The sequence below is a fragment of the Esox lucius genome, chromosome 15 (assembly GCF_011004845.1).
Source record: "Esox lucius isolate fEsoLuc1 chromosome 15, fEsoLuc1.pri, whole genome shotgun sequence".
NCBI classification, from domain to species: domain Eukaryota; kingdom Metazoa; phylum Chordata; class Actinopteri; order Esociformes; family Esocidae; genus Esox; species Esox lucius.
In genome coordinates, this window is record NC_047583.1 from 13779948 (window position 1) to 13807099 (window position 27152).

A 27152-nucleotide genomic window follows, 5' to 3' on the forward strand; every position below is an offset into this window, starting at 1 on the left:
TTCACCATTCATCCCATAAGAAATGTTTGAATTCCTTCAAAGAAAGGTCTGTGTTTCGTTTAAGCCTTCCCCAGCTCAGCATTTTGCTAATCCTGTAAACCACATCAGGACATGGGGAAGTTTGTCAACATATTTGCTTTAATTAACTCCACCAAAATATCTTAGCTAATAACTAGCCAATACTGATAAATGCCCATTTGTCCTATACATATTTACAGATATCAAAAGAACAAGGTGGTGTAAGCCAACACAAAACACAGAACTTATTTGACATGAATCTAAAATCTCCGGTGGAACAAATGAATGGTGTAAGAATGCAAAGAGACACTTCCAATTTTTACCACAAAGTTTTATGGGGATTATGACGCACTACTTCAGTCATTTACTGTACCTATAATTTACAAGATTAATGTTAAGAAAAACGGTGTGGAAAATTGGGGAACATGGTGTCCTGCTCAACATAGGACAGGGAGACCTGAGGTAAACCATTAACATTTTAATGTCTTCTCATATTTATGGAAAGGCAGCCTTTCAAAGATCACACTGCGATGTGTATCACCCAAGTACAATAAGAATCTTGTTAGTATCAGACGCAAGGCCATAATAGACGTTTTTAAGGAAGCAATGGGAAATGGCTGTGGTGTGTAGTGGATTACGAACCACTCTGGTCCCTTCCAAGTTCACTGCCTGGATATGCTTGCCTGCATGATCACTGTGGAGCCCATAATATCATCATCCAAGTAACATACAGTACGTGATCTTGTCCAGAAGCCATTCATAACAGCACGCCACGCAGTAAAGGGAGGTCTAACCAAAAAAGGGCCTGGCGCATGGGCTCCCCCCAGATCAATATCCGCTGTGCAATTACTGACGTATTTAAAAGTGAATGAAAAGATTAGTAATGTCTGCCAGACGTTTGAACATTGGAAAGGTCTTCCGAGAATGCCTCTCAAATTGGTTCAAACTAAGAAGTAAAGTATAGTAAGTGAGAGGTAAGTCAGAGCTATGTTAATTATACCTGAAAGCAAAATTCAGCTTTGCTGCCACAGCAGTCATGTAAGCCATTACGAGAGCATTTGATGTTTGCAGGTTAGGGAAAAGTGGAAGGCAGCAGAATAGAAGAATGTCTGCTCCAGATGTCAAAAACAAATTAAATGAACCAAAGGAACATAGGAGGCCGTTAAGAAAGATGCACCTGGAACCACATAAGCCCACATATTGAATGTGAACTGGTACTAGAATATTGCTATCTTTCATGGATTTTATGTAACCCATCACAAGACAGCTAGAGGACTTTTTGATTACTTTAGGTTTTCACAGGTTTCTTTAATGATCTTTGTGGCTTTATGATAAAAAAAAAATGCATGTTGTTGCTTGGGTGGGCTGGATGGGTCAAGCAGAAAGGAACTCTGGTCTGCTTACCCTGACCAGAAAGAAAAAGGAACACTCTGAGGGGCAGGGGCCATAAGTAAACCATAGTGGCCCCAGAGGCAGCTGTCTATCTTTCTTTACAGTCTCAGCTATTAAGCATTCCACTTCCAATTTCGAGAGATGCCAGGAGAAGCTTCAATGGGACCTATAAAGAGATGAGACCCATTGATTTTCTGTTAATTACCAAAATAGTAAAAGATTCCAGAAACATAAACAGCCAGTATCCCTAGAACCCTACTACAGCTACTGTTTCCAAGTACTCACTGTCTGAAAACATGTCCATAACTAACCAAAATTAAAACATGTCCATAACTAACCTAAATTAAAACATGCCCACAACTAACCTAAATTAAAACATGTCCATAACTAACCAAAATTAAAACATGTGCTAAACTTGTTTTATACTATATGTAAGGGTCAAGCTGTGTTAAGTTAAAGGCCACTTCAAATGTTTTTTATGGCAAATATTTTCGTATGGTAGGTCACTGATAATTTTTTTCTGTATACTCCTGAGCAATGACCATAGCAACAGCCATAACAGTTACAAAACAGTGCTTGAAAGATCTTTCTCAATATACAACAAAACTACAAGATAACTAAAGCTGGAAGCAGCGATGAGCAGGTTTCAGCAAAGGGCACTCAATAGCCTTACTGCACCACTTGCGCTGAGAAACCCATACAAACCAATATCCACAGTAGCACCAAATTTGGCATGAATGATGAACTTGGGAACTTGGTGAACTTCATGTCTCTCAATGGACATTTTTTATTTGTAAGACTACCTTATGTACCTCTTTTCAGACTTTTACTCATGTAGGGTGAGCAATGTGCGCTTGCAAATGCAACCAACTCAATAGCAGCACCTTGTGGTTCATTGGAACTTGCTTGGTCCCATTGAATCGTTTCAAGATTGTAAACATACACTATTGGACAAAACGGTTTTTCCAGTTTTCATTTAAATTCACACAGTTTAATGTTTTAATGTACTCTGAAATTAAAGCATTGAACAAATTAACACATGCAGACAAAACAGAACAAAAAGTTATGAAAATTATAAAGTACCCACCTTTTGAAGATATAATAGTTGGACCCACTTGTGGCATTCTTTCTACAAAGGAAATCAAATAGTTTGGAAGGTTCTTCCCAACATTGTTGCAGAAGTCCCCACAATAATGTTGCAATTGTAGGTTGCTTTGCTTTCACCCTTCTGCCCAGTTCATCCCAAACCAGCTCAATTGGGTTTAGTCTGGACACTGTGCTAGTCTGTGCTGATTTGAAACCTAAAGTTTTGTTATTTTCTTGTAAGGGAAATCTTACATAGCCCTGAGGTATGTTTTGGGTGATTATCTTGCCGTAGGATGAACCCATACACCAGACGGTATTACATGGGGCTGCAAAATGCTGTGGTTCAGGGTCCCACTCACTCTGTGCAACCCAAATCTGGATCTAGCAAAAGAGCCCCAGACATCACGCTTCCTTCTCCATGTTTGACAGTTGAAGTCATACACGGAGGAATCATCCTTTCACCTACTTGACGATGTAGAAAAACCCTTTGTGAAGAACCAGATATTTAAAATGTTGATTCACCGGTCCATCTGACCTTCTTCCAGTCTTCAATAGTCCATTGGCGGTGCTTCATGGCCCAGGCAGGCATATTGGTCTAATTTTGCCATCTTAGTAATGTCGTTCTTACTGCCACTTGACCTGTCAAACCTGAAGCTTGAAGTATTCTCTTCACAGTTGAAACAGACTAGCTTACTTAAGCTGTGCTTGAAGTAGTTGTCCTGTGAGCCGCCTATGTTGCAAGCTATTGACTCTCAGAAACTTTGGGTTTGGCAGTCCTCTTCCTGTCAGAGTTTCCTCCAGTTCCCAAGTGCCTTTTGATTGTACTCACTGACACCTTGGCTTTCTTTGCAATTTCGCTAAAGGAAAGATCTTCACTTTTTCTATAATGGTCTTTCTGTCTTCCTTTGCTAATTTCCTTTTTCTCACCATTATGATAGCAATATACTACTTCCTGCAGTACAAAACAGTCCAAATAATATAATAACAGTCTGTTCCAACAATGCTTTAAAACAGATAGAAGGTTTGTAAGTATTCAACAAAGGTTGGGACACATGTAGGAAGAGTTAGAATCAACGTTCAAGGCTTAATTTACTTATATTGCAACAGAACAGCTGTAAGTTGTTGACCAATTACGTATTCCATGAAAAATAATTGTTTTATAACTCTGACATTTACATAGTTTTTCAGTTTTTGGTAACCTAAACTTTTTTTTTTTAACCTCTAGCAGTTTACCACTTACCTTGGTACCATTGGCTTTTCAATGGACTTAAATTGCTTACATTTCTATAAAAACTGGAAAAATATTTGTTGTACAGGGGACACAGATTTTGCCGATGGCTGATAGAAACCGTGTTCCCTTTTTATTGAATGAACCTCGACTTCAGAATGAAATAAACCGATTGAATGTGTTGGTGTGAGAGAGATACAATAAAAAAAAAAGACATTTTTGTAACAATGAACTGAGAGGGGGCACAGCTTTCGGCGAAGGCTGAGAGAAAAGTTGCCCCGTGTTTATTGAATCAGAATCTTATCTAGAATGTAATAAACCTATTGAATGTTTTGTTGAGAGAGAGACAGAGTAACAATATCATTTTAGAAAAATTTTGAACAATCCCTAATTAATGGATTTTGGCGATGGCGGCCAAATCTCTCCTCATTTTTAAGTATCGCCCTGATACTCAATTCTTTCAGCATGTCACTCGCATTGCAGAAGTTGTACGGTTTGGATGAGGGGCTGTATGTCTTGTAATTATTTTTGAATTTCATCTTGACATACAAGGGGAGATTGCCAGTGACAGACAGAAATCATGCACCCTCATTTATTGTTTCACAACTTAGCATGGAACACATGTAAAATTCATGATATGAACGCCAACAGGACTTCAGCACATTTGCTTGCTGAAGCCCTAATAATAATAACAATAAATATGAATGCCAAGAAACACAATAGGGCTTCAGCACCTTTGCTTGCTGAAGCCCTAATAATGATCTGTTACAAAAACCACAGTGTTTCACCAGTGAACTGATGAAACCCTAATTAGGGTTTACGGTCAGCGGCTACTTAAAACATTAGGAGTGAAATGTGCTCTGAAAGAGAGACAAATGTGCCTGCCTAGATTGTTCACAACTGGTAACAACATTCAACAACTAAAAAATGTCTCCTTCAGGGCTGTATGTTAACCTACCTCACAGACTGACTTCCCAGCATTGTCTTCCTCATCTTCTATGTCTTTGAGGAGCTCCTTCAGACGATCCTTCTCTTGCTGTGTCATCTGCACCGAGTCTCCTGCACCACTCACCAACTGTCACGTTTCCCACATTAGTGACAAAAATCATTTTTCAATTCAGATTGTAGCCATTTTCAATCATGCTTTACATTTTTAGTTGAAGATCATTATATTTTTCCTGGCATGGAATAAATAAGTGAGACTCTACAAAAACTAGTTGAATTAGTTGTTTCAACATTATATTTAAGCTAACACATAATTATTAACACTAACACATAATTCAAACAGATTCAAATATGAAACGCACTAGCAGGTTCCAGAAATATTAATCTTAACCTTAATCCAAACCTTGAGCCAAACTCCAACCTAAATAGTATGCACATTTGCAGCTAGCTAAGCAAAGTCAGCTAATTTTATTGGCAAGATACATTAAAAACTATTTGTAAGTATTTGGACAGTCAATGACACATTGTGGTCTTGACTCTTTACCACAAAGCTTTGTATTTGAAGTTATACAATGAGCTTTGATTAGGGTATTTTAATCAATTTCAGCTAAATCTTTGATTACAGCACTCTGTTCCATAGTCCCTCCACCCTTTTAGGAAACCAAAATAACCTGTACAAAAACAGCAGACATTTATGAGTTGGTATGCTTTTTCAAATTAGGCCTACTGCCTTGGGACTCTCCCTTCCCATACCTTCCTTGTCTGTTTTATCTGTACAATAAAAATACCTATTAAAAAAAGGGTTGGGGCTAAAGTTGTTAAACCTTTAGAAAGATTTTCCAAGCATCTGTACCACACCATGCATGTGACAGAACAAACTTGATGTATCCAATTGTTTTTCAGTATATTACAGATTATTTTATGTCCTGTCTAAATGAATGTATAATAATGTATTGGACCATTTTGGAGTAAATGTTATAGTAAATGATATAGATTATGTTTGTGACCAATTGTACATTAATGCGGATGCTTCAATGATTATGGATGAATGGCAAATCAGGATGTGATGGTAAGGAAGTGATGGAAAGCAATTAGAAAGCTGTGGAATTTCCTTTTTGCAGATACAGGCAATTACTACATTTTTTGGACCGCTGTTAGCAATATACCCATTGGGTCACCGGCGTAACTATTGGGGGTGCGTGTAAGGACAGCCGGCACCCCAGTCTTGCGTCACCACACTACGCCAGTGCACTGGGAGCTGCATCGCTTCACGTGTTCATGCAAACAACACTTCTATACTCTGACACTACAGATGTTCCAAAATTTACTTTCACATACCTCAATGTTTTTTTTCAAAAAGTCCTGTTTCTTTTTGTCCCTGGGAAGTCCACTCTGGCTGCATTCTGACGAGCCTTCCCTTTCCTTGGGACCCTCTGCACTGGAGTCTGTTGCCGTGTTCTTGACATCCTTTTCACCTGCAGAGTTCATGAATTTCTTTGTTTTCGAAGGTAAACATTGAGTCTAAATCTAAGTCTAAATTAAGGAGTTTAAGAACCATTAGCAGGCTCTGTTTAGCAGAATATTGTGATATTGTGGAGTGACATTTTCAGCAATCTAATCAATTACTCACAACAGCACCTATGCATTAAACTTGATGTATGTTATTTTTCTGGACCACATAAATACATACAATTAGAAAATAACCCAGTCAACAATGTTCTTGGCTCTAAAACTTTCAGTGAAAAACATGCAATCCACCAAAAAACAAATTAAATAGAAGATGGGGTAAGACCTGACTGAATAAAAGGGGATCCTGTAGCATATACTTTTACGAAAAGATTGCACCTAAAGAATTACAGAGTGAACATAAAGTGACATTGTTTCCTATGGTTGTATCGCCATCTAGTGTATAATAGTAAAATGTTTTGCAATTGCACGCTGACCTAGTTATAGTAGTGTTAGACATATTGAGGTATGGGCAACTTAATGCAAATTGTAACCATGTAAATTTGTGTCTCAGCATAACAGGACTTGTATAAACTCACCCCCTTCCACTTGCATGCTGTGTCTCTCATACTCTTTGTCGGGCATTTGAGTCCCAAACACAGGAACAAAGTCAACGTCTTCAATAGATCCATGAGCTAGGTTGAATGACAATGTATTACACACAGCATGCCTTTGAAAAATAAACTAGGGTCAGTTTCAACATTTACTTTAATTAATCCTCAAACCTGAAGTTCAACATTTACTGTAATGACACCTCAAACGTGAGGTTCAACATTTACTGTAATGACACCTCAAACGTGAGTCATCCAGTTCGCAGTGGGCAGATATTGACAGTACTCGACCATGAAACTAATTGTATAAAACCTGTATTTATAATGCACATGTAATTTAATTAGTTACGAGCATTCTAGCGGTTTTACCACCAGTTTTATCTTGCAAGATGCATGTGTAGCCTACTGCTATGTGTGCACTGCTTTGTTTATAATATAAATAAATAACAGCTTATCAACATTTTAACCTAACAAAGAAGAAATGATGCAGTAAATGTGCTAAATCCTGATTAAAAAGAGGAAGCAAACGCACTATCATCACTTGCCCCACCCCCATACATTGTACAATGTCCCCATACTATACTCAAATATTGTGAGACAACCAAAATAATGTTATCAATGTAATTTGGCAGCGCGACAAACATTTTCCTCAATGCTTCAGTTAATGCAGACAGTATCCACCCTTATGTGTTCTGGGAAGTCACTTACTACTGGAAGTAAACGGCTCCAAAAACCTCCTCGTGTTTTCCGCTTCATCTGTACATCCTGAAGGGCTGTTGGGCTTTATCTGCTGCACAGAAAAGTTTAGGCAAAGTCCTTTAACACATTCTTATGTCAATTCTGATTTGATGTAGGTAATCTGTATATCGCTGTGTTTACCAGTAGATCCTGCCATAGAGTTTGATGGAGCTCCTTCCCTTTCCTTTTGACTTCTTTTTCATACGCGATCCTTGACGCCAGGATTTTGTCAAGTACTTCCATTTTCTTGATGGCATTCTGGAGGTCTGAATCTTCATTCTCCTCATCAGATAAATCTCCAATGGAATGACATGGAAATTATTTAAAAAGATGCAATAACATGATCTGCTTTTTTTCACTATTCTTTACCACTCAAACCAGTTTCACAGTGAAATTTTTATGCATACCTGTCTTAGACAGAGGACTTTCATCTGGTGACATGAGGTTTTCATAAGAGTTGTTATTATCCTGGAAAGCATTTTAAATTTTATTAACTTAGCAGACACTTTCATCCAGAGTAATTTCAAGTTAGTGCACACATTTTAACGCAATATGTACAATATTTGCATAGTAATATAAAAAAAATATATTAATAGAGGTATGACAGCATTTCACATTATTTCACATTATTTTTCATCAAACTAAAATATAGACTTTCTATACGGCAACAAAAGCCACACCTGCTCCTTTGTTAAATGAAAAAGATGCACCCTCCCTCTCTTCCATCAGTTCCACAAAAAGACCCAGACATTGCTTCCTCTACTACAGTGTTTCTCAATCATGCTCCTGGACGCCCCACTGCCCTTCATGTTTTAGATCTCTCCCTGCCCAAACATACCTGATGTAGCTCATGAAGGACTTGCTAATGAGCTGATCATTAAAAATTAGGTGTGACAGAGCAGGGAGAGATCTAAAACATACAGGGCAGGGGGGCGCCCAGGAGCAGGGTTGAGAAACACTGCTCTAGTACATCGATGAAGAATCGCAGAGGGGTGAAGCGATATACCTCTGACATTTTCTCCACAACTCTCCGAATTTCTGTTCAGGCTGCAGTATTGTGGATAAGTTGCAGAGTTTGGAATGCACAAGCAGCAAGCCCAACCAACAGTGAGTAGCAGGAGTCTTGACGGGAGGTGACTGAAATAGGATCTGCATCGCTTCCAGTAAGGTACACTTCCTGTCAGGTGAGTTGTGAAGCAAGAACCTGCAGAAGTGAATCTCTGCTTTGAGGTTTGCGGAGAATAAAAGGATGCTGTCCAAGGTCACAGCAATGTGAAAACAAGGTTTTTTTACACTCTGAGAGGGGGATACGGTTGTAGAGAGGTCTTGTAGTGAACAAGCCTTCCCTGAGAGGAAAAGCAGTACAGTCAAGTCGAGGTTGAGCATGACATCGTGTAGCGACGCCCAAGCACAGGTATCAGCGACAGATGCAAAAATGCTTTATGTATTTTATATACCTAATGTATACTGCTGTTAAAATATGTTGAGGCCTGACTCCTACCTTTTTTCTTTTTTCTAGAGTAAACTAACAACTTTTATTTTCAAAAATGTATTTTCTTGTCTTTGCAACACACTTTGGTGGTTGGTATGATCCCGTTTTACATATGAACTCTTCCTGGGAAACAAAATTATTTCAATCATAATATCAAATAGTGTCTCTTCACAGTACCAGTTGTGATACTACACAGTGGCGTCGGACCAGGAGAAATGGGGTACTAAGTATATAGGGCCCTAACATATGGAGCAGCCCTTGAAAATGTTTGAATCTTGAATAGAGGGGAGGGGCCCTCAGAGACCGTCTATGTACAGAGCCCAGAATTTTGTGCTACACCCCTGATACTTGATATTGTTTGATCTTTATTTTTTTACATCTGATTTTATTGCCAGCCTGCATATAGAGAAATGCAGTCATGGCTCTGCTTAATGCTATATGCCGTTCAACCCTCCATTCTGGACTCAAGGAAAGTAACTAGACCTCTGGTACCGTAGCTTATTTTGGTATAGATAGGTGTTCAAGCTGTGTGTTACTGTTCTGTTTTTTTTACTTAAAGTTGACTGCTAAGTGAAACTGTAGCAATTAGAATAAGGACAAAAGAAACGTTTTAAGAGCTAATTTGCATGTGCAAAGACAAAGGAGTTTCCAGAAATGTCCAGAGCTGGCTTGTTACGACTGGTTGTCACACTCTGGACACACTCTGAAACAGGCCGTTTTATGCGTTGTTTGAACATATTCTGTTACCATTTCAGGCAATTTACTGGACTTTAACTGCTTAAATAAATACAATATTGAAACATGGGGGTGTTCTAAAAATGTCATCAGGTATTGTACATTTAGCCTAAAGTATGTTTGCCATACTGTTTTTCTATCCTTCTTCTATCCACTGGGAGTTGGTAGTTGTATCCATTTACTTTTAAGGACCATATGTAATGTCGTTCTAGATTCAGACACAATACGCTAAACTACCTGCTTACTGTTGGAGCCATCATCACTCAGGACCTCCAGGGATGTTGAGCTGGGTTGACAAACTCTTCCGGTGTCAGGCAGTAGGACGGTTGATACACGGCTACCAGCGCGAGAACGCTCACTTGAAGCCGGGCGGGAGATGTCGTCTAAACTCCCTCTCGTTATATCCATTACTTGCCCTGAAAGCTCTAGTAAAGTTAAAGGAGAATTTCACTATTGTACAGCATGACTTTAGATGGTTCCTCACAAGGAAGAAAGTATACCACCCCAGATGTTGTAGTTTTGAATTGGAGGCTAGTGAAGCCAGGTGGGCAGCGCCGAACACAAGCTAGCAAGATAATATTTGCACGTTCTAGCTGAATCTAGTGTGTATTCAATGTTTCCAGTAGATAACTCTGTTAAGTGTTTACAGAAACTCAATTTGCCATGCGGTCCTTGTAAACATAGGCATTCGTTTCTTAACATAAACTGCTCCAAAAAATTAAGGGAACACAATCATCACAGTATAACACCAAGTCAATTAAACTTCAGTGATATCAATCTGACCAGTTAGGAAGCATAAGCAATTGTTAACCAATGTCATGTTTTGGTGCAAATGAAAGTGACAACAGGTGCACTGGATAGGCAACAGCAAGACAAGCCCCAAAAGGGAATGGTTTGTAGGGGTGGCCACAGACAATTAGAGCAGAGGTTGCCACAAAACTCTCCTTATACTTCCTGATTGATTCTTCTCTAGTTTTCCCATTCAGGTTGCACAGTAGGAGGAACAGGAGGAGCACTGCCAAAGCCCTACAAAATGACCTCCAGTGGGTTACTGGTGTGCATGTTTCTGACCAAACTGTCAGAAATTGACTATGAGGGTGGCATGAGGGCCCAACATCCTCTAGTGGGACCTGTGCTCACAGCCCGGCACCGTGCAGATTTGCGTTTGCCAGAGAAAACCAGGATTGTCAGGACCGCCATTGGCACCCCGTTCTCTTCACAGATGAGAGCAGGTTCACACTGAGCACATGTGACAGACGTGATAGAGTCTGGAGACGCCGTGGTAAATGTTATGCTGCCTGCAAAAGCATGACTGGTTTGGTGGTGGGAGTGATGGTCTGGGAAGGCATATCCTTGGAGGGTTGCACAGACCTCCACGTGCTAGCCAACTGCTGTTAGGTACCAGGATGAAATCCTCAGACCCATCGCCAGACCTTACGCTGGTGCAGTGGGCCCTGGGTTCCTCCTGGTGCAGGACAATGCCCGGCCTCATGCGGCCAGAGTGTGTAGGCAGTTCCTGGATGACAGAGGCATTGATGCCATTGACTGACCCTCACGTTCCCCATACCCTGATCCAGGTCTTGGAGGAGATCCCACAGGTCACCATCTGCTGTCTCATCAGGAACATGCACAGATGTTGTCAGGAGTGCTTACAGGCATGTGGGGGCCATACACACTACTGAGTCACATTGAGTTGCCGTGATGAAATTCATGTTAGCTGGAACAGCCTGCGATTTCAATTGTTTACCCTGATTTTCTGTGTGAATTTGAATCCAGCCCTCAGTCTGTTGGTGATTTTTGTTTCCATTGACCGTTGTTACGTCATTTTGCTCTCAACGAATTACACAATGTACCGAAAAGATTTTGATATTTAATGTTTCCTTCATTGAGACTTGATGTGTGATTTAAGTGTTCCCTTAATATTTTTGAGCAATGTATTTTACTTTTTGAAACAGAAAACACTATTGTGAACACATTTTTAACTGAGCCCAAATATTAAGCATTTATACTAAGTCGAAGGGCTTCCTCTCCCCTTGAGAGGTGATAACAACAATTGGATGCTTCAGATTTCATCTTCATTATGGGACATTTCTATTTGAATGTTATTAAAATGTCTGGGATTAATTGTCATTCTACTTGAAAGGATGGGTCAGACTGTGAGAACACTATTGACAAGGGATTAATACTTGACCTGTATGTGACCTTTTTGGTTAACTTGAAAGTTAAATATCTCAGCACTGATACATTTGTACCTGATAAAATATCTGTATTCCCTCTGCCCAGTGCAGATGAAGAGTGCAGTCCCTCTTACTGTTTTCTAGTTCATTTTGTCTTGTTACTGGCTTTGTAACTGCCTTGTAGATACCTATTTTCTTTTACTTCCTCTATATTCATTGCAAAATATATTATAATTCAAATCACCCTGTTCATAATCTTATGTTAATGCTTAACTGCTTAAGATATGCTTAACTGCTATAATCCCATAAGTATGAAAAAGTATAATTGGACTTGTAATGCATGGTTAGAACATTTTACAAGCAGTTTCAAGTAAATAAATCAAATGTTCTATCGAATTCCCATTAATTTATAACAAATAACTATTGCTGAGAAGGCAGGCGTGGTACAATTTTGGAGGGGGTGGTTAATGTAGCTAGCTGTGCTATCTAAATTCGCGGAATTTAGACGTAAACCAGAATTAGACGATAGCATTTTACAAGAATGTCCATGTAAATAAATCCCATTGTCAATCGTATTTTCATTCAATCATAAATATAAAGTACCTGACAGCTGAAAAGCGTAGTGATGTTCTTATTTAGGAAGCAGGATGTTGTCTTGCTGTGGTATCTAAGGACGCAAAAGAACGGACCTGATGTGGTAACTAGACACCAACTTTGTGAACTAGGAGGATATGATCCCAAATCGATCCTAGATCCTACACCTTATTATACACCTGTCGAAATCTGAGGGGGTTTGACAGGATTTGACATGTGTCTGATATTTGGAAATTGGCTCCACTTTGCCATGAAACGCGTGAAATTCGCCGTATTACTATTTCAATTAAATGTTTAGATCACCACAAGTTCATAAGTGTAGGGGGCGATTTGGGATTGGACCTGTTTCGCAATCTTGTTGAACGAGGATAAAACTCGCAAAGTGTCATGGGTAAATTGTGACTGAACAAAACTCTTCCGTAAATCCGCAAGAGGCGAAGTCTGGGCATTTCAGCTCATTTCCTGAGTATCTTTGCCTGGGACCCTTAGCAGTAGTTCAGATACCAGCCACTGAGAAGCTACTCAAGCTGGAGGCGATTTGTGATCGCCTTTCCCCGCATTGTTGATGCATCTGGTGATGGACGGAGTACCACACGACATGTATAGGTCGACAGAAACCGATTAAACCAGATCACGATTTATCGACCACAGTGGACGAGGAGGAGGCGCCGAGGGAACGTTGTTGTTGTTTGGGTAATGTTGACGTCGTTCAGCAAAGATACTAGCTAACTGGCTAGCTAAATAAGATTGACTTTGTTAGCTAGTAAGCTAATGACATTTAACAAACAGATCTTACGCAATAGTTAGTCAGCTAGCTAACTGATTTCTGTTGTTGTTATTGTTAGCATAATGTTACTACTTAAAGTAGTTTATTGATTCACGGTACGGCTGTAACAATGTCGCTATTCTTAAGTTTAATAAAGGTGGGATGAAAAACGTTCACTTTTAGATACCAAACCTTACTCACTATCTAGCTAACGCGTTAACCACCTGGCTTTGTCCTTATATTTATTTAGATAACATAACGTGCCGCTGGTAGTCGTGTTACTGTATAGTTAATGTTATGGTGTATCTACCACATTATGTAGTTAACAGCTATATAGGTAATGTAATGATACAGTAGTTACTAACAGAGAGAGACAGACTATGGGTAGCAGTAAATTACGACAGTAGCCAGCTAACTACAGGGAAATGCAATTACGTAGTTGGGAACAGTAACGTTAAAGCAGGCCTAACCATACCGAAGTTAGCAACATTGGCTAGCTTTCAATTAGGATGCTAGATAGTAACTGCTGACTTTCTTCGCAAAATTAGTCAGATCTTGTCTGTTGTTTCCATTCATTGGGCCCGAACAAAGCATCTGCTCTTGCTTTGATATTGGAATATACAGTAATGTAGTGTTGACATGGAAAAGCATCAGCTCTTGCTTTGGAATGTACTTTACAGTACTGTTGACTTGGAATATGTGACTTCAACAGGGTTTATACATTTATTCATGGACAGGTGTCTCTTCACTTCTCACTCAATTTGTCCTCTTTTGTTCTTCTATAGGTTGAGCTGACTCCATCTGCACTGGAAGTTAAAAAAAATGTGCAATGGAATGTTAGACTCAATGTCAAATGTCTTTGGACTGCCCACCTCATCTGACAAGCAGTCACTTTCTTTGTTGTTCTTCCTGACCGTGCTAGCCACAGGACAAGGGTCAGGTAAGAGATCTCATGTAGTCAGTAAATGTCCCCTCACAAACAGCTGGGGACAGCTACACTCAAAGGTGTTAAGTCCCCACATCCTTTCCATCTCAATGCTGATGAGTGAAATATGCTGGATGGGGGCGTAAAATGGTTGCTAGAGATCCTCTTCTCTCGCTTAGCACCCACTGCCTTTGTGAGTCATTGTTATTATGTAAGCCTAAAAACCCACTCATAGAATTGCCTCTACAGAATTGTATTAACCATAAAATAGCAGCATAGTAGCATTAATATATAAAAAAAAAAAAAAAACACCAGAATCTGCTAGCATGAAACCTACAACCCTTTGTCTGTCCTCAGGATGTGTGAGGCCATTCATGGTGCAGAACAGCTGGGTTAACTTGACAGAGACTAACAGGGGTTCATTCCCGGTGGGCACGGTACTCCAGTACAGCTGTGACCCAGGCTATCTAGCTGATGGGCCCACCATCATCACCTGCTCCTCTCTGGGCCACTGGACCTCAGACCCACCCCGCTGCATACGGAGTGATGGTGAGTGTCTCTCTCCACAGCATGGTAGCCATTACAACTCAATGTGAATGCTGCCATTTCTTTGTACAACCTAAAGTTTATACTAAATTAGGGATATTGCAGGATTATGCCATTTTTATAAACGAGATGTTTTAAATCCTGATTCGGAGAAAGCTGTGGTATGAGACCATAGGTTTGAAAACTTTTTACTGTAATTTTGCTGGTAAAAAGCAGTTCAGGTGTTTCTGGTATATTGTAGTGCAGCTCAGGGTTTGTGGAGGTGAGTGTTTTATCCACACACTCCATAATGCATTGTGCCTGCAAGCAGCCCCTAGGCATGGTATATTAACCATTTACCACAGCCTCACTCATTCCTTTTTGCCTAAAACATGATTCCTTCTGACCAGCAGTGTGTCGGCCTCCGTCTGAGCCATTGAATGGAGGGTACACCTGCCACCCTTCACCATGCCACCGGCTGGGCCAGGGTACAGTGATTGAGTACTTCTGTGACGAAGGCTACATCCTGAAGGGAGACTACAAGTACAAATACCTTACCTGTCAGGATGGGGAGTGGGACGGCCCGATGCAAATCAGCTGTGTCAACCAAGGATGTTTGAGGCCGTTCATGGTCCAGCATGCCTCAGTCAACCTGACAGAGACCAGCAGAGGGTTCTTCCATGTGGGCGCAGTCCTCCAGTATAGCTGTGATCCAGGCTTCGTGCAGGACGGGCCCAACATCGTCACCTGCACCCCCCTGGGCCGATGGTCATCAGATCCTCCCGGCTGCGTACGCAGTAATGGTACCACTTGGCTCCACTAAATGCTCTAAGATCCTTCCAAGCCCATGATAACGTGTTGTCTTATCTAACGCCAGGGTTGTGCACTCACGGATGGTTCCGTTGTGTCTTGTCAACAGTGTGTCTGCCTCCGTTTGAGCCCGAGAATGGGGGCTACACCTGTCACCCGTCTCCCTGCCATAGCCTTAGTCATCGCACTGTGATCGAGTACTTCTGTGATGAAGGCTACATTTTGAAAGGAGACTACAAATACCTGACATGTCAGGACGGGGAGTGGGACGGCCCCATGCAGATTAGCTGTCTCCTGGACCAAGGTTGTCTTATTTTCCACAGAGGTCATGTTAGATAGCCAAATGTTTGGTATCAATGTGCAAAATGAAGTTATATAGCTATACTGCTATTTAATCTAAAAGAAAAAGGTTCAGAAAAGACAGGCATTCTGTGTCTTGCAATGTTTTAGCCATATGTTTAATCGTATTTGTTTATATTAATAAATACAGAAGTGTTATGTTAAATAAGTATTCTAAATTAAAGCAAACATTTTATAATGATACGATATTTTGTATAGTTTCCCCTAATAACAGTATAAAGTTATATTTGTTACAAACATCCCTTTTATCATGTTTGCAGAAAGCAAATGGAGGGATCCCTAGACCTTTTGTTATTCAGACCTTTTTATTTTTTCATGTAGCTCTCTTTAGTTTGGCTAGCAGGTGAAAGGATGTTTATTTATTTTCCCTTTAGGCCATGCCATGTGGTCTTATTTTAACTTAACATAAATGCATGCTTCACATTGTTTAAACACGTCTTTGTTTAGGGACTGATCTCTATCAGCAAAGGACCGGTAACGTTGCCTGGGCTAATGCAATAGAGGAAGATAATCTAATAAACAAATACTTCAGGTCGTGTTCTTTGTACCAGCGTGCAAAACATGTAACCACACTGAAACGTAGTAGCCAATATCAGAATATTGCTAGAGAAGTGCACATATTGTTACTTTGGCTAAAGAAGTATATTATTATATATTCAACTTTGACATAACACAGATCTTAGCATTATGTATGTGGTTGATATTTTACTATTCTGATTTCTGGGTCACTGATAACATTTTTGGTTGGTGGTGGCCCTTTGACATCAAGCGGGACAGTCCATGAACCAGGTTTGGGGGTCGACTCATTACCATCTTCCCTCCTTCCAGTCAGAGATCCTGCACCTCCGTTGGGCATACCCACCCTGTCAATTGTGGCCTCCACCGCCAGCTCTGTAGCCCTTATCCTGCTGCTTGTGGTCCTCTTTGTCCTGCTGCAGCCTAAACTCAAGTCCTTTAACCACAGCCGGTGAGTGGCACAAAGCCAAGGATGCTTGTTCAGAAAAAAGGCTAGTCTTACGATAGCTGCGCGTGTGCTCATGAAACTTGCTTGTAGTAGTCTGAAGTAATCCAGTATTAACAGGCTGCTCCCCGTCCCTCTGTCGGTCCCTGATAGGCGGGAGCAGGGTGTGTCCGGCCAGCCGGTGTCCATCATGGTGGAGGGGGTGCAGGTGGCCCTGCCCTCCTATGAAGAGGCTGTGTGTGGCGGGGGGTCTCTGAGTCTCAGCTCAGAGGCCCGGGTTCAGATAGTGCTGTCAGAGGGCCAGCAGGCCTCAGGGACCACAGAGCCTCTCATCGCCCCGGTGGGACTCTCCAGGCCTTCCACCCTCTCTCAGCTCTCAGAGATGGCAGTGGCTGGCTCGGTACTGCCGACCTCCCCCACATCCCCCTCCTCCGGCTGGGACCCAGAGCAGGCTGCTGCTGCTGCACCGTCACGCTCACAGCGGAGGGACTCGACGAGGGGCGGCCAGTACAGCCTTCCCCTCCACGACCCTGAGACAGACTACTCTGATGGTAGGACTCTATCCACGTGTCTTGTCAAGCGTGCTGGATGATAAGACTGTGTGCATACTAAGCGCTGACAATGTCCTTTATTGTTTCCTGCAGATATGCCTTTGTTAAAGGAGGCCTGAATCTTGCTGCAGCCACTTGGGAAAACGTCTACGGAATCCCCATTGTCGTCGACAGCTTTTGCCCTGCTGTGTGGATCCGGAAGCCTGTTTGGAGCTCCCCAAAGCAGCCTCTGCCAAAGCAACACAGACTAGACCCAACACCCAAGCACTAACTCAGGCTGTGTTTTGCTTAGCAGAATAATGTTCTCCATCCAGAGGAGAGCGCAGAATGGTTTCATGTGTATATACGTGCTTAGCCGTTTTATAGGACTCTTTACACTGTGTCCAGTGACTGACACTTGCTCTTTTGTTATTTGCTCAGCTCTGAGGCATTCAGCTGAAAAAGCGAGCGAAATAAGCACCGTATGTTAAAGGATGTTTTTGGAAGGCTGGATATGTTATTTGGAAGATCTTCACTTATAATTTGTATTTTAATTTTTTACGCTTTGAGAATTATTGCCGATTTTATACCATTTCAAGGTGTTTTCCTCACTGCAGAACATACACAGCAGCACATTATGAATGATGCATGAAGGCCACTGTAACTTAGAATGAACTAATCATTTTAACATATACACATTTTTACCTTTACATTTCATCAATAGGGAAGTATTTATTTAATATGGAATATTCTGGTTTGGGTTATTTGTGGCAAAACTATATGGTGTCACGTTCTGATTGTGGTTTTGAGCTCAATGTTTTATTCACCCACTTATTAGATAATTTTTCTGTTCAAGTACACATCTCAGTTCATTTATGTCTTTGTATTCATGTATGCACATCCTTTCCCCATTGGCCTTAGAGCTCCACTTCTATGCACAAAGAACAACTCTATTGGACTTCTTGCAACTAAAAAAGGATTTTTAAATGAATGTAAATTCCACAGTTAACAAATTGGAGGTGGTTTTTCTTGGATATCTATGTTATGTTATACTTTATTTATTTGTAGGTTGTTTAAAATGTAGTATATGTTTAGATAAGAACTAAATTGAGTATGTAATATATTCATGAATGCTGTTGATCAGCAATGGTTCCTTTGATGCTTCCACAATTCTTGGAAAAGGACATTAAAACCTATGTTTTAATGAGAACATAATGAGTAAGACTCTACAGTGAATTGGAATACCCATGAATTCTGAGAACCTGGTAATTATTATGTACAGATGCTTATTGCCATGTATTAAATGGTTTTGTTTTCTTTGAGACTAAACAATTTAGTTGTGAAAATATTATTTTAATATTTGTAAAGTTTAAGTTAATTTTACTCTGTATATACCCTGCAATCATTTTAATAAAATATAATTTGAGCTCTACAAAATGTTGTCCCTCTCAACTAATGCAATTTTCACATTCTTATTCAAGTGCCAGGTTTATTCTACACTAATATGGCAATGCACTTTATTGCTACTTTGTACCTTTAATACCCACTTCTAGAAAATTTGATTTGTAGAAAATGAAGAGTCATGTTTAACTGCAAATATCAAATATTACATTTATGGAAATGGCACAAAAATTGATTTTGGCCTATGCCATATATGTAAAGAAAATATTATAGACTACATTGTCATTATGCATTTGCTTTAAACCGTAATCTATATATAATATAACATGCAATATTTATGTGACTGACCTGTCATTGTACAACATGGGGCAGTAGACAATTCACTATTTCCATTCATAATAAACAAATATCTAGAAATAAAATCTGATCAATATAAATGCAGTTCCTCCCTTTTTTGCCAGAAGAATTTGCATGATCTGAATTCACTGATTTTATTTCAATTATTCACATTGTCTGAAACAGTTCAAAATGCATTTAGCAAATGCTCTTATTCAGAGATACAGTTACATTCATCTTAAAGATACAGTCTGTCAATTATTATCTTTAAAACCTTCAATTTTGGGTCGGATGTGTATTATGTTTTTTATATGGCCATAATATATAAGTTGAATTATATCTCAGACAAAAGCCTGTGGTTTTGATGACAAGGGGGACAATTTGTCAGTGGTCTTTTTCGCTCAACATTTCAGAACCAGTGGCCAAAAATGGCAGACTGTATCTTTAAAGGACAACCACACAACCCAGTAAAGGTCAGTACATTTTGCACAATGATGTAGCAAATCCGCAAGTTCAGTGGTAGAAATAAGGATACATTTAGAGGATTAAGACAATGCATTCCACTTACAACATACACCGATCAGCCATAACATTATGACCACTGAGAAGTGAAGTGAATAACACTGATAATGTCGTTATTATATAATGGATATAATGTATTAAGCAGCAAGTGAACATTCTGTCCTCAATGTTGATGTATTAAAAGCAGGAAAAATAGGCAAGCAGAAGGATCTGAGCAACTTTGACAAGGGCCAAATTGTGATGGCTAGGTGACTGAGTCAGCATCTTCAAGACTGCAGCCCATGTGGGGTGTTCTCGGTCTGCAGTGGTCATTACCTATCAAAAGTGGTCCAATGAAGGAAGAGCGGTGAACCGTGGGTGGCCAAGGCTCATTGATGCACATGGGGAGCAAAGGCTGGCCTGTGTGGTCCAATCAACTGACAAGCTATTGTAGCTCAAATTGCTGAAAATGTTAATTCTGGTACTGATTGACAGGTGTCAGAACACACAGTGAATCACAGTTTGTTGTGTATGGGGCTGCGTAGCCACAGACCAGTCAGGGTACCCACGCTGACCCCTGTCCACTGCCGAAAGCACCTACAATGAGCATGTGAGCATCAGAACTGGACCACGAAGCAATGGAAGAAGGTGGCCTGGTCTGATGAATCACGTTTCCTTTTACATCATGTGGATGGCCAGGTGCATATGCATCGCTTATCTGGAGAACACAAGGCACCAGGATGCACTATGGAAAGGAGGCAAGCTGGCTGAAGCTGTGTCCTGCCATTCATGTGAATGTTGCTTTGACACGTACCACCTACGTAAGCATTGTTGCAGATCATATGCACCCTTTCATGCCAACGGTATTCCCAGATGGCATTGGCCTCTTTCAGCAGGATAATGCGCCCTGCCACAAAGCAAAAATGGTTCATGAATGGTTTGAGAAACGCAACAACCAGTTTAAGGTGTTGACTTGGCCTCCTAGTTCCCCAGATCTCAATCCAATCGAGCATGTGTGGGATGTGCTGGACAAACAGGTCTGATCCATCGAGGTCCCACCTCATAACGTAAAGTACTTAAAGGATCTGCTGCTAACGTCTTGGTGCCAGATACCACAGCACACCTTCAGAGGTCTAGTGGAGTCCATGCCTTAACGGGTCAGGGTTGTTTTGGCGGAAAAGGGGGGACCCACTTAATATTTGGCAGGTGGCCATAATGTTTTGGCTGATCGGTGTACAGTTCTATAGGTACAATTGTGCTGCGAATCTGCAGCAAGTTGTGGTGCTAAAATGCAATACATTTAGGGCCGGTTTCGCAGACATATATTAAGCCTAGTCTAGGACTAAAAAAACAAGCTCCATGGAGTTTTCTATTTAACTTTTTTTTGTCCTAGACAAGGCTTAATCCATGTCTGCGAAACCAGCCCTTAATTTCACTGATGTGATGGCCAAATAATTCTGTCCTCAGAACACAAGCTTCAGAACTTTTCCTCTCATATCCATTGCTTCACTGCTGGTGTTCTGGCTGCTTTCTGGGCCTGTTGTGTTAGGTCTGCTGTCCTCCTCTGACCTGTGTCTTCATCTCTATGGGTCTCTCCCATCTGGGACCTATAGGACCTTCACTTCATCCACTTTAATGTCCACTGCGAGATATAATGGTTTTGCTATAGGAGAGAATTTTGATTTATTTCTAAGAATGCCTGCAGTGTTTTGTCCAACAGTATGTTCTCTGAGGCCCCCTGCTCCAGTGATATCTACAACCCGTTTTTTCCAAAAGGTTGGGATGCTGTGTAACATTTAAATAAAAACAGAATGCAGTGATGTGCAAATCATGTAAACCCTATATTCAAGAAAGTAGTACAAAGACAGCATCTCAAATGTTGAAACTGATACATTTTATTGTTTGTTGAAAAATATATGCCCACTTTGAATTTGTTGCCAGCTTTTGAAAACCATTGTCTGTGAACGCAATAGATTTAAAAATGGCACAGCATTCCCTGGGCCCAACCTCATTTAAGATGGACTGAGACAAAGTGGAAAACTGTCCTGTGGCCTGACAAATCTAAATTCTTTTTGGGAATCATGGACGCCGCACCCTCTGGCCTAAAAAGGTAAGGGACCATCCGGCTTGCTATCAGGGCACAGTTCAAATGCCAACATCTGTGATGGTATGGGAGGGCATTATTGCACATGGCATGGGTGACTTGCACATCTGTGAAGGCACCATTAATGCTGAACTATATATATACAGATTTTGGAGCAACATATGCTGCCATCAAGACAACGTCTTTTTCAGGGAAGACAATGCCAAACCACATTCTACGCATATTACAACAGCATGGCCCCATAGGAAAATAGTCCAGGTGCTAAACTGGCCTGCCTGCAGTCCAGATCCTTACACCCATTGAAAACATTTAGCCCATTATGAAATGAAAAATACGACAAAGGAGACCTCGAACTGCTGAAACCCTATATCAAGCAAGAATGGGAAAACATTTCACTTTCAAAACTAGAGCAATTGGTCTCCTCAGTTCCAAAACGCTTACAGAGTATTGATAAAAGAAGAGGATATGCAGCATAGTAATATACATGCCCCTGTCTGAGTATTTTCCCAAAAACTATAAAATGTATCCTGTTCAACATTTGTTATGTTGTCTTTGTACTATTTCCATTTAATTATAGGGAATAAATGATTTGCACATCATTGCATTCTGTTTTTAATTAGCATTTTTACGCAGCGTCACAACTTTTGGAAATAGGGGTTGTAGAATGACTTTCACTTACCATCAGGCGGCGGCTTGAAGCCTTGGTAACATCTGAAGAGGATGATGAAAAGCAGTGCCTCACCTCCCTGGAATATAATATAGATCAGCGGGAACAGATACAGGGGGCCAATGACCTCCGGAGGAAAGGCCACCTTCAGTATGGTGGAGCACAGCTGGATGTTCTGGCAGCCTATCTCCATAGAAATAGTTCTCCTGCATCTGAGAAAATATTATATGATTTACTCAACTGTATATTCCCACTGACCATAATGAGTGCATTCCCCCCTGGGGCATCCTGTCCTTGAACAAATGAGTACAGCAGTGGACTTACTGGGGATTGACTTTGAAGACGGTGGACATGATGTATCCCAGCAGGTACCCTGTCAGGGGCATTAGAGCAGCTGTGGCCATGAGCTGGGGTGAGAGAACCACCCACACTGTTCCCCCAATGGTGATGCCTGACATGACGCCAATGGCAATGGACGCAATCAGTAAGATGCTAAGACCAACCTGTGATAAAAGCTCTCTCAAATCAGGAATGCGTTTAAAGCGGCTGTCCGATTGTGTACTTTGGTAATTAGAAATAGTAAAGCTACACAATGGTCTATCCCCTGAAATGTTTGTGGGACAAAAATACAGCAACCGGCGTCAAGCTCACCTTAATGATGATCTGAGAGTACCGTGGGACCCGGTGATTGATAGCGATGCCAATGGCACAGGGCACCAGGGTCATGATGAGAGCTATGACGATGCCAATGTAAGGCACAGCATGTTCCAAGTTATGGATGCCGTGGCAATATATGAAGAGCAGCAAAGGCATCATACCCAGTGCCAAAACAGTAGAACAGGTGGTCATTACAATGCTGTTGGACATAAAGAGAACAGGGGTATTGACATGTTTTAACATTTCCATTCTATTTTCTATGATTATTTTCATGATATCAGGCAGACCATTGTGTGACCGAGTTTCACCTGAGATTCATGTCACCCTTCAGGGCCAGGGCGAAGATGTTAGACAGGTTTCCCCCTGGACAGCAGCCACAGATTAGCACAGTCACCGCTTCAATGGGACCCAGCTGAAAGATTTTGGCCAGGCTGAAGGCAGTGAGGGGCATAATGCCAAACTGGGCAATTACGGCAATGGCCACCCCTTTCGGTTTTAGAATATGGGCCTTGATCTTTGAGATCTCCATGGTGCAGCCCAGTGACACCATGGTGATGATGAGGATGATGATGGTAATTCCACTGATGGCCTTGTCCATGACTGGCGAGAAGGGGGACTGAAATCCCATGGTGATATTACGGGATGTGATGTTGAGGACATCGTTGTGATCCAAAGCGGTCTCATAGCTGTCTCTGGTCTGTCCCTCTGTCTGGTTCATGGTGTCTTTCATCTCAAATCTTTTTATTACACTCTTAGACAACTTTCATACTAAACAACCAAAGAAAGCATATACAGTGGGGAGAACAAGTATTTGATACACTGCTGATTTTCCTACTTACAAAGGATGTAGAGGTCTGTAATTTTCTATCATAGGTACACTTCAACTGTGAGAGACGGAATCTAAAAAAAAAATCCAGAAAATCACATTGTATGATTTTTAAATAATTAATTTGCATTTTATTGCATGACATACAGTGGGGAGAACAAGTATTTGATACACTGCTGATTTAGCAGGTTTTCCTACTTACAAAGCATGTAGAGGTCTGCAATTTCTATCATAGGTACACTTCAACTGTGAGAGACGGAATCTAAAAAAAAATCCAGAAAATCACATTGTATGATTTTTAAATAATTAATTTGCATTTTATTGCATGACATACAGTGGGGAGAACAAGTATTTGATACACTGCCGATTTAGCAGGTTTTCCTACTTACAAAGCATGTAGAAGTATGTAATTTCTATCATAGGTACACTTCAACTGTGAGAGACGGAATCTAAAAAAAAATCCAGAAAATCACATTGTATGATTTTTAAATAATTAATTTGCATTTTATTGCATGACATACAGTGGGGAGAACAAGTATTTGATACACTGCCGATTTAGCAGGTTTTCCTACTTACAAAGCATGTAGAAGTATGTAATTTCTATCATAGGTAGACTTCAACAGTGAGATACGGAATCTAAAATAAAAATCCAGAAAATCCCATTGTATGATTTTTTAAATAATTTTATTGCATGACATAAGTATTTGATTACCTACTAACCAGTAAGAATTCCAGCTCTTACAGACCTGTTTGTTTTTCTTTAAGAAGCCCTCCTGTTCCCCATTTATTACCTGTATTAACTGCACCTGTTTGAACTCGTTACCTGTGTAAAAGACACCTGTTCACACATTCAATCAAACAGACTCCAACCTCTCCACAATGGCTAAGACCAGAGTGCTGTGGACATCAGGGATAAAATTGTAGACCTGCACAAGGCTGGGATGGGCTACAGGACAATAGGCAAGCAGCTTGGTGAGAAGGCAACAACTGTTGGCGCAATTATTAGTAAATGGAAGAAGTTCAAGATGATGGTCAATCTCCCTCGGTCTGGGGCTCCATGCAAGATCTCACCTCGTCTGGCATCAATGATCATGAGGAAGGTGAGGCATCAGCCCAGAACTACACGGCAGGACCTGGTCAATGACCTGAAGAGAGCTGGGACCACAGTCTCAAAGAAAACCATTTGTAACACACTACGCCATCATGGATTCAAATCCTGCAGTGCACACAAGGTCCCCTTGCTCAAGCCAGCGCAAGTCCAGGCCCGTCTGAAGTATGCCAATGACCATCTGGATGATCCAGAGGAGGAATGGGAGAAGGTCATGTGGTCTGATGAGACAAATATAGATCTTTTTGGTCTAAACTCCACTCGCCGTGTTTGGAGGAAGAAGAAGGATGAGTACAACCCCAAGAACACCATCCCAATTGTGAAGCATGGAGGTGGAAACATCATTATTTGGGGATGCTTTTCTGCAAAGGGGACAGGACGACTGCACCGTATTGAGGGGAGGATGGATGGGGCCATGTATCGCGAGATCTTGCCAATTACCTCCTTCCCTCAATAAGAGCATTGAAGATGTGTCCTGGTTGGGTCTTCCAGCATGACAACGACCCGAAACACACACTAAGGTGTGGCTCGGTAAGAAGCATCTCAAGGTCCTGGAATAGCCTAGCCAGTCTCCAGACCTGAACCCAATAGAAAATCTTTGGAGGGAGCTGAAAGTCCATATTGCCCAGCGACAGCCCCGAAACCTGAAGGATCTGGAGAAGGTCTGAATGGAGGAGTGGGACAAAATGTGTGCAAACCTGGTCAAGAACTACAGGAAACGTATGATCTCTGTAATTGCAAACAAAGGTTTCTGTACCAAATATTAAGTTCTGCTTTTCTGATGTATCAAATTAATGCAATAAAATGCAAATTAATTACTTAAAAATCGTACAATGTGATTTTCTGGATCTTTGTTTTAGATTCCGTCACTCACAGTTGAAGAGTACCTATGATAAAAGTGACAGACTTATACACACTTTATAAGTGGGAAAATCGGCAGTGTATCAAATACTTGTTCTCCCAACTGTATGTAAAAGAAGAGCAAATACTCTAGACTTCAATTAATATTTTAACAAATAAGCACTACCTATGTCACTAAATAGAATCTCACAATTAATATTGTATACTAGACTGAACAAGGAACTATATACTTTATTAATCTGTTTTGCCACATTTCACCTCAGAAATGTATGAAAGTATATAAGGCATTTTTTAATGACTGCATCTTTGCTGATTATGTCTCACTAGCCCAGAGAGTCAGTACACTATAACTGTATGCCATTGTCACTCAGATCTGACCATACAACAGTTAATATTCGCCGCTGGTGTTCCCCAGAGCTCCCAAATATTCTCCTTGTGACTTTCAGCTGCTACAATTGCTGATTGGATAAAGGGCAAATGATTGTTCCAAGAATCATGCCCCTTTCCGACAGTGTGTCTAAAAAGCTAACGTATAACAATTAAATGGACAGGTATCATTTGTTTGCCTGCATGGTTTGCTATCCTAATGTGATTCACTGGGAACCCACTGACAGGGCCTTTCATCAAGCCTTCCAACTCAGGCGGCAACAAACAGGCATTACTTGAAAGAATATGCAGAGGGGCGCTCAGTCCTACGAACACTCAAAGAGGCCATTATAAGGGTGAATAGTCATTTCTTAGAAGTATCTTAGAACACGGCCTCTAACAAAACTTTAGTGTTTTTAAAACAGTGAAGATGTAGGACTAATTACTGTCTGTCTTTTAAGTACTTTTTATTACTATTACTGTCATCATAGGCCATTTGATAAATAAAGGAGGAAACGCACATAACAAACCCAGATTGTAATGCAAATTGGAATTCATTATCATGACACCTCGAGGTCCTGTGTTTTAAAGAAAAAGTTCCTACCTTCATTGTGTTCAGTCTTGCGATGTTCTTTGGTACACTGAATTGCTCTCCTCTCACATTCACTCTCCCCATCCCTCTTCACATTTTTCTCTCTAAACCCCTTTGCCCTCTGCTAAAAAACACGGTCACATGACATCCCGATCACATGGTAGGGGGGCTACCTTCACAACAGTCTGCATCTACTGTACAAATTTATACCAATTATCATTTCTGTACTCATCCATTGAACAACCTCTTACCACATGGGCCTATCCACCTGAATACTTTTGGATAGGACAGGGTAATGTAAATTACAAAAAGGAATGTGCATTCATGATTTTCTTCCCTATTCAAACTATCTTAGGATAAAGGTTAGTTTTTTTTAATATCTGTGGTGAGTGGT

At 40.8% G+C, this 27152-nt stretch overlaps 3 protein-coding genes across 11 annotated transcripts in view; 1 reads left to right on the top strand and 2 right to left on the bottom strand.

Annotated features, from left to right (window-relative positions):
* fsip1 (fibrous sheath interacting protein 1) overlaps positions 1-12555 on the bottom strand; it is a 51282-nt gene extending 38727 nt beyond the window's left edge. For 3 of the 7 annotated variants that reach the window (XM_010878992.4, XM_013137493.4, XM_010878990.4), the window contains exons 1-8: positions 12472-12555; positions 9929-10116; positions 7872-7932; positions 7606-7760; positions 7435-7516; positions 6715-6810; positions 6008-6144; positions 4683-4799 (exon numbers count right to left, since the gene is read on the bottom strand). In XM_010878992.4, the coding sequence (XP_010877294.2) occupies positions 4683-4799; positions 6008-6144; positions 6715-6810; positions 7435-7516; positions 7606-7760; positions 7872-7932; positions 9929-10099 (819 nt within the window). In that variant the 5' untranslated portion in view covers positions 10100-10116; positions 12472-12555. Of the gene's footprint in view, positions 1-4682; positions 4800-6007; positions 6145-6714; positions 6811-7434; positions 7517-7605; positions 7761-7871; positions 7933-8470; positions 8609-9928; positions 10117-12471 lie in introns of those variants that run through there. The other 4 variants (XM_010878991.4, XM_013137492.4, XM_020053877.3 and 1 more) reach the window with 4 other exon arrangements.
* Positions 12556-12851: 296 nt separating this feature from the next.
* LOC105015677 (sushi domain-containing protein 6) lies at positions 12852-18771 on the top strand. Of its 2 annotated transcripts, none has more exons than XM_010878994.4 (8): positions 12852-13155; positions 14014-14168; positions 14511-14702; positions 15089-15481; positions 15598-15792; positions 16677-16815; positions 16963-17360; positions 17454-18771. In XM_010878994.4, the coding sequence occupies exons 2-8, from the start codon at positions 14051-14053 to the stop codon at positions 17477-17479; spliced, it is 1461 nt and encodes a 486-aa protein (XP_010877296.2). In that variant the 5' UTR covers positions 12852-13155; positions 14014-14050; the 3' UTR covers positions 17480-18771. The 2 variants fall into 2 exon arrangements, with proteins under 2 accessions (XP_010877296.2, XP_010877297.2); XM_010878995.4 differs by having other exon boundaries at positions 15092-15481.
* Positions 18772-20548: 1777 nt separating this feature from the next.
* On the bottom strand, positions 20549-26872 carry LOC105015678 (sodium/bile acid cotransporter). Of its 2 annotated transcripts, none has more exons than XM_020054024.3 (6): positions 26771-26872; positions 23314-23773; positions 23000-23204; positions 22673-22851; positions 22361-22560; positions 20549-21240 (listed from the first exon to the last, which is right to left on the bottom strand). In XM_020054024.3, exons 2-6 carry the CDS (start codon positions 23733-23735, stop codon positions 21185-21187), a joined length of 1062 nt encoding a protein of 353 aa, XP_019909583.1. In that variant the 5' UTR covers positions 23736-23773; positions 26771-26872; the 3' UTR covers positions 20549-21184. The 2 variants fall into 2 exon arrangements, with proteins under 2 accessions (XP_019909583.1, XP_034153159.1); XM_034297268.1 differs by lacking the exon at positions 26771-26872 and adding an exon at positions 23845-23861.
* Between the last annotated feature and the right edge of the window lie 280 nt (positions 26873-27152).

Coding starts and splice junctions, on each gene's coding strand:
- LOC105015677 (XM_010878994.4), top strand. CDS start 14,051: ATGTGCAATGGAATGTTAGACTCAATGTCAAATGTCTTTGGACTGCCC. Junction 14,169..14,510: donor AGCCACAGGACAAGGGTCAG/GTAAGAGATCTC, acceptor GTCTGTCCTCAG/GATGTGTGAGGCCATTCATG. Junction 17,361..17,453: donor TGAGACAGACTACTCTGATG/GTAGGACTCTAT, acceptor TGTTTCCTGCAG/ATATGCCTTTGTTAAAGGAG.
- LOC105015678 (XM_020054024.3), bottom strand. CDS start 23,735: ATGAAAGACACCATGAACCAGACAGAGGGACAGACCAGAGACAGCTAT. Junction 23,205..23,313: donor AAGGGTGACATGAATCTCAG/GTGAAACTCGGT, acceptor TATGTCCAACAG/CATTGTAATGACCACCTGTT. Junction 21,241..22,360: donor CTTCAAGCCGCCGCCTGATG/GTAAGTGAAAGT, acceptor TCTCTCCTATAG/CAAAACCATTATATCTCGCA.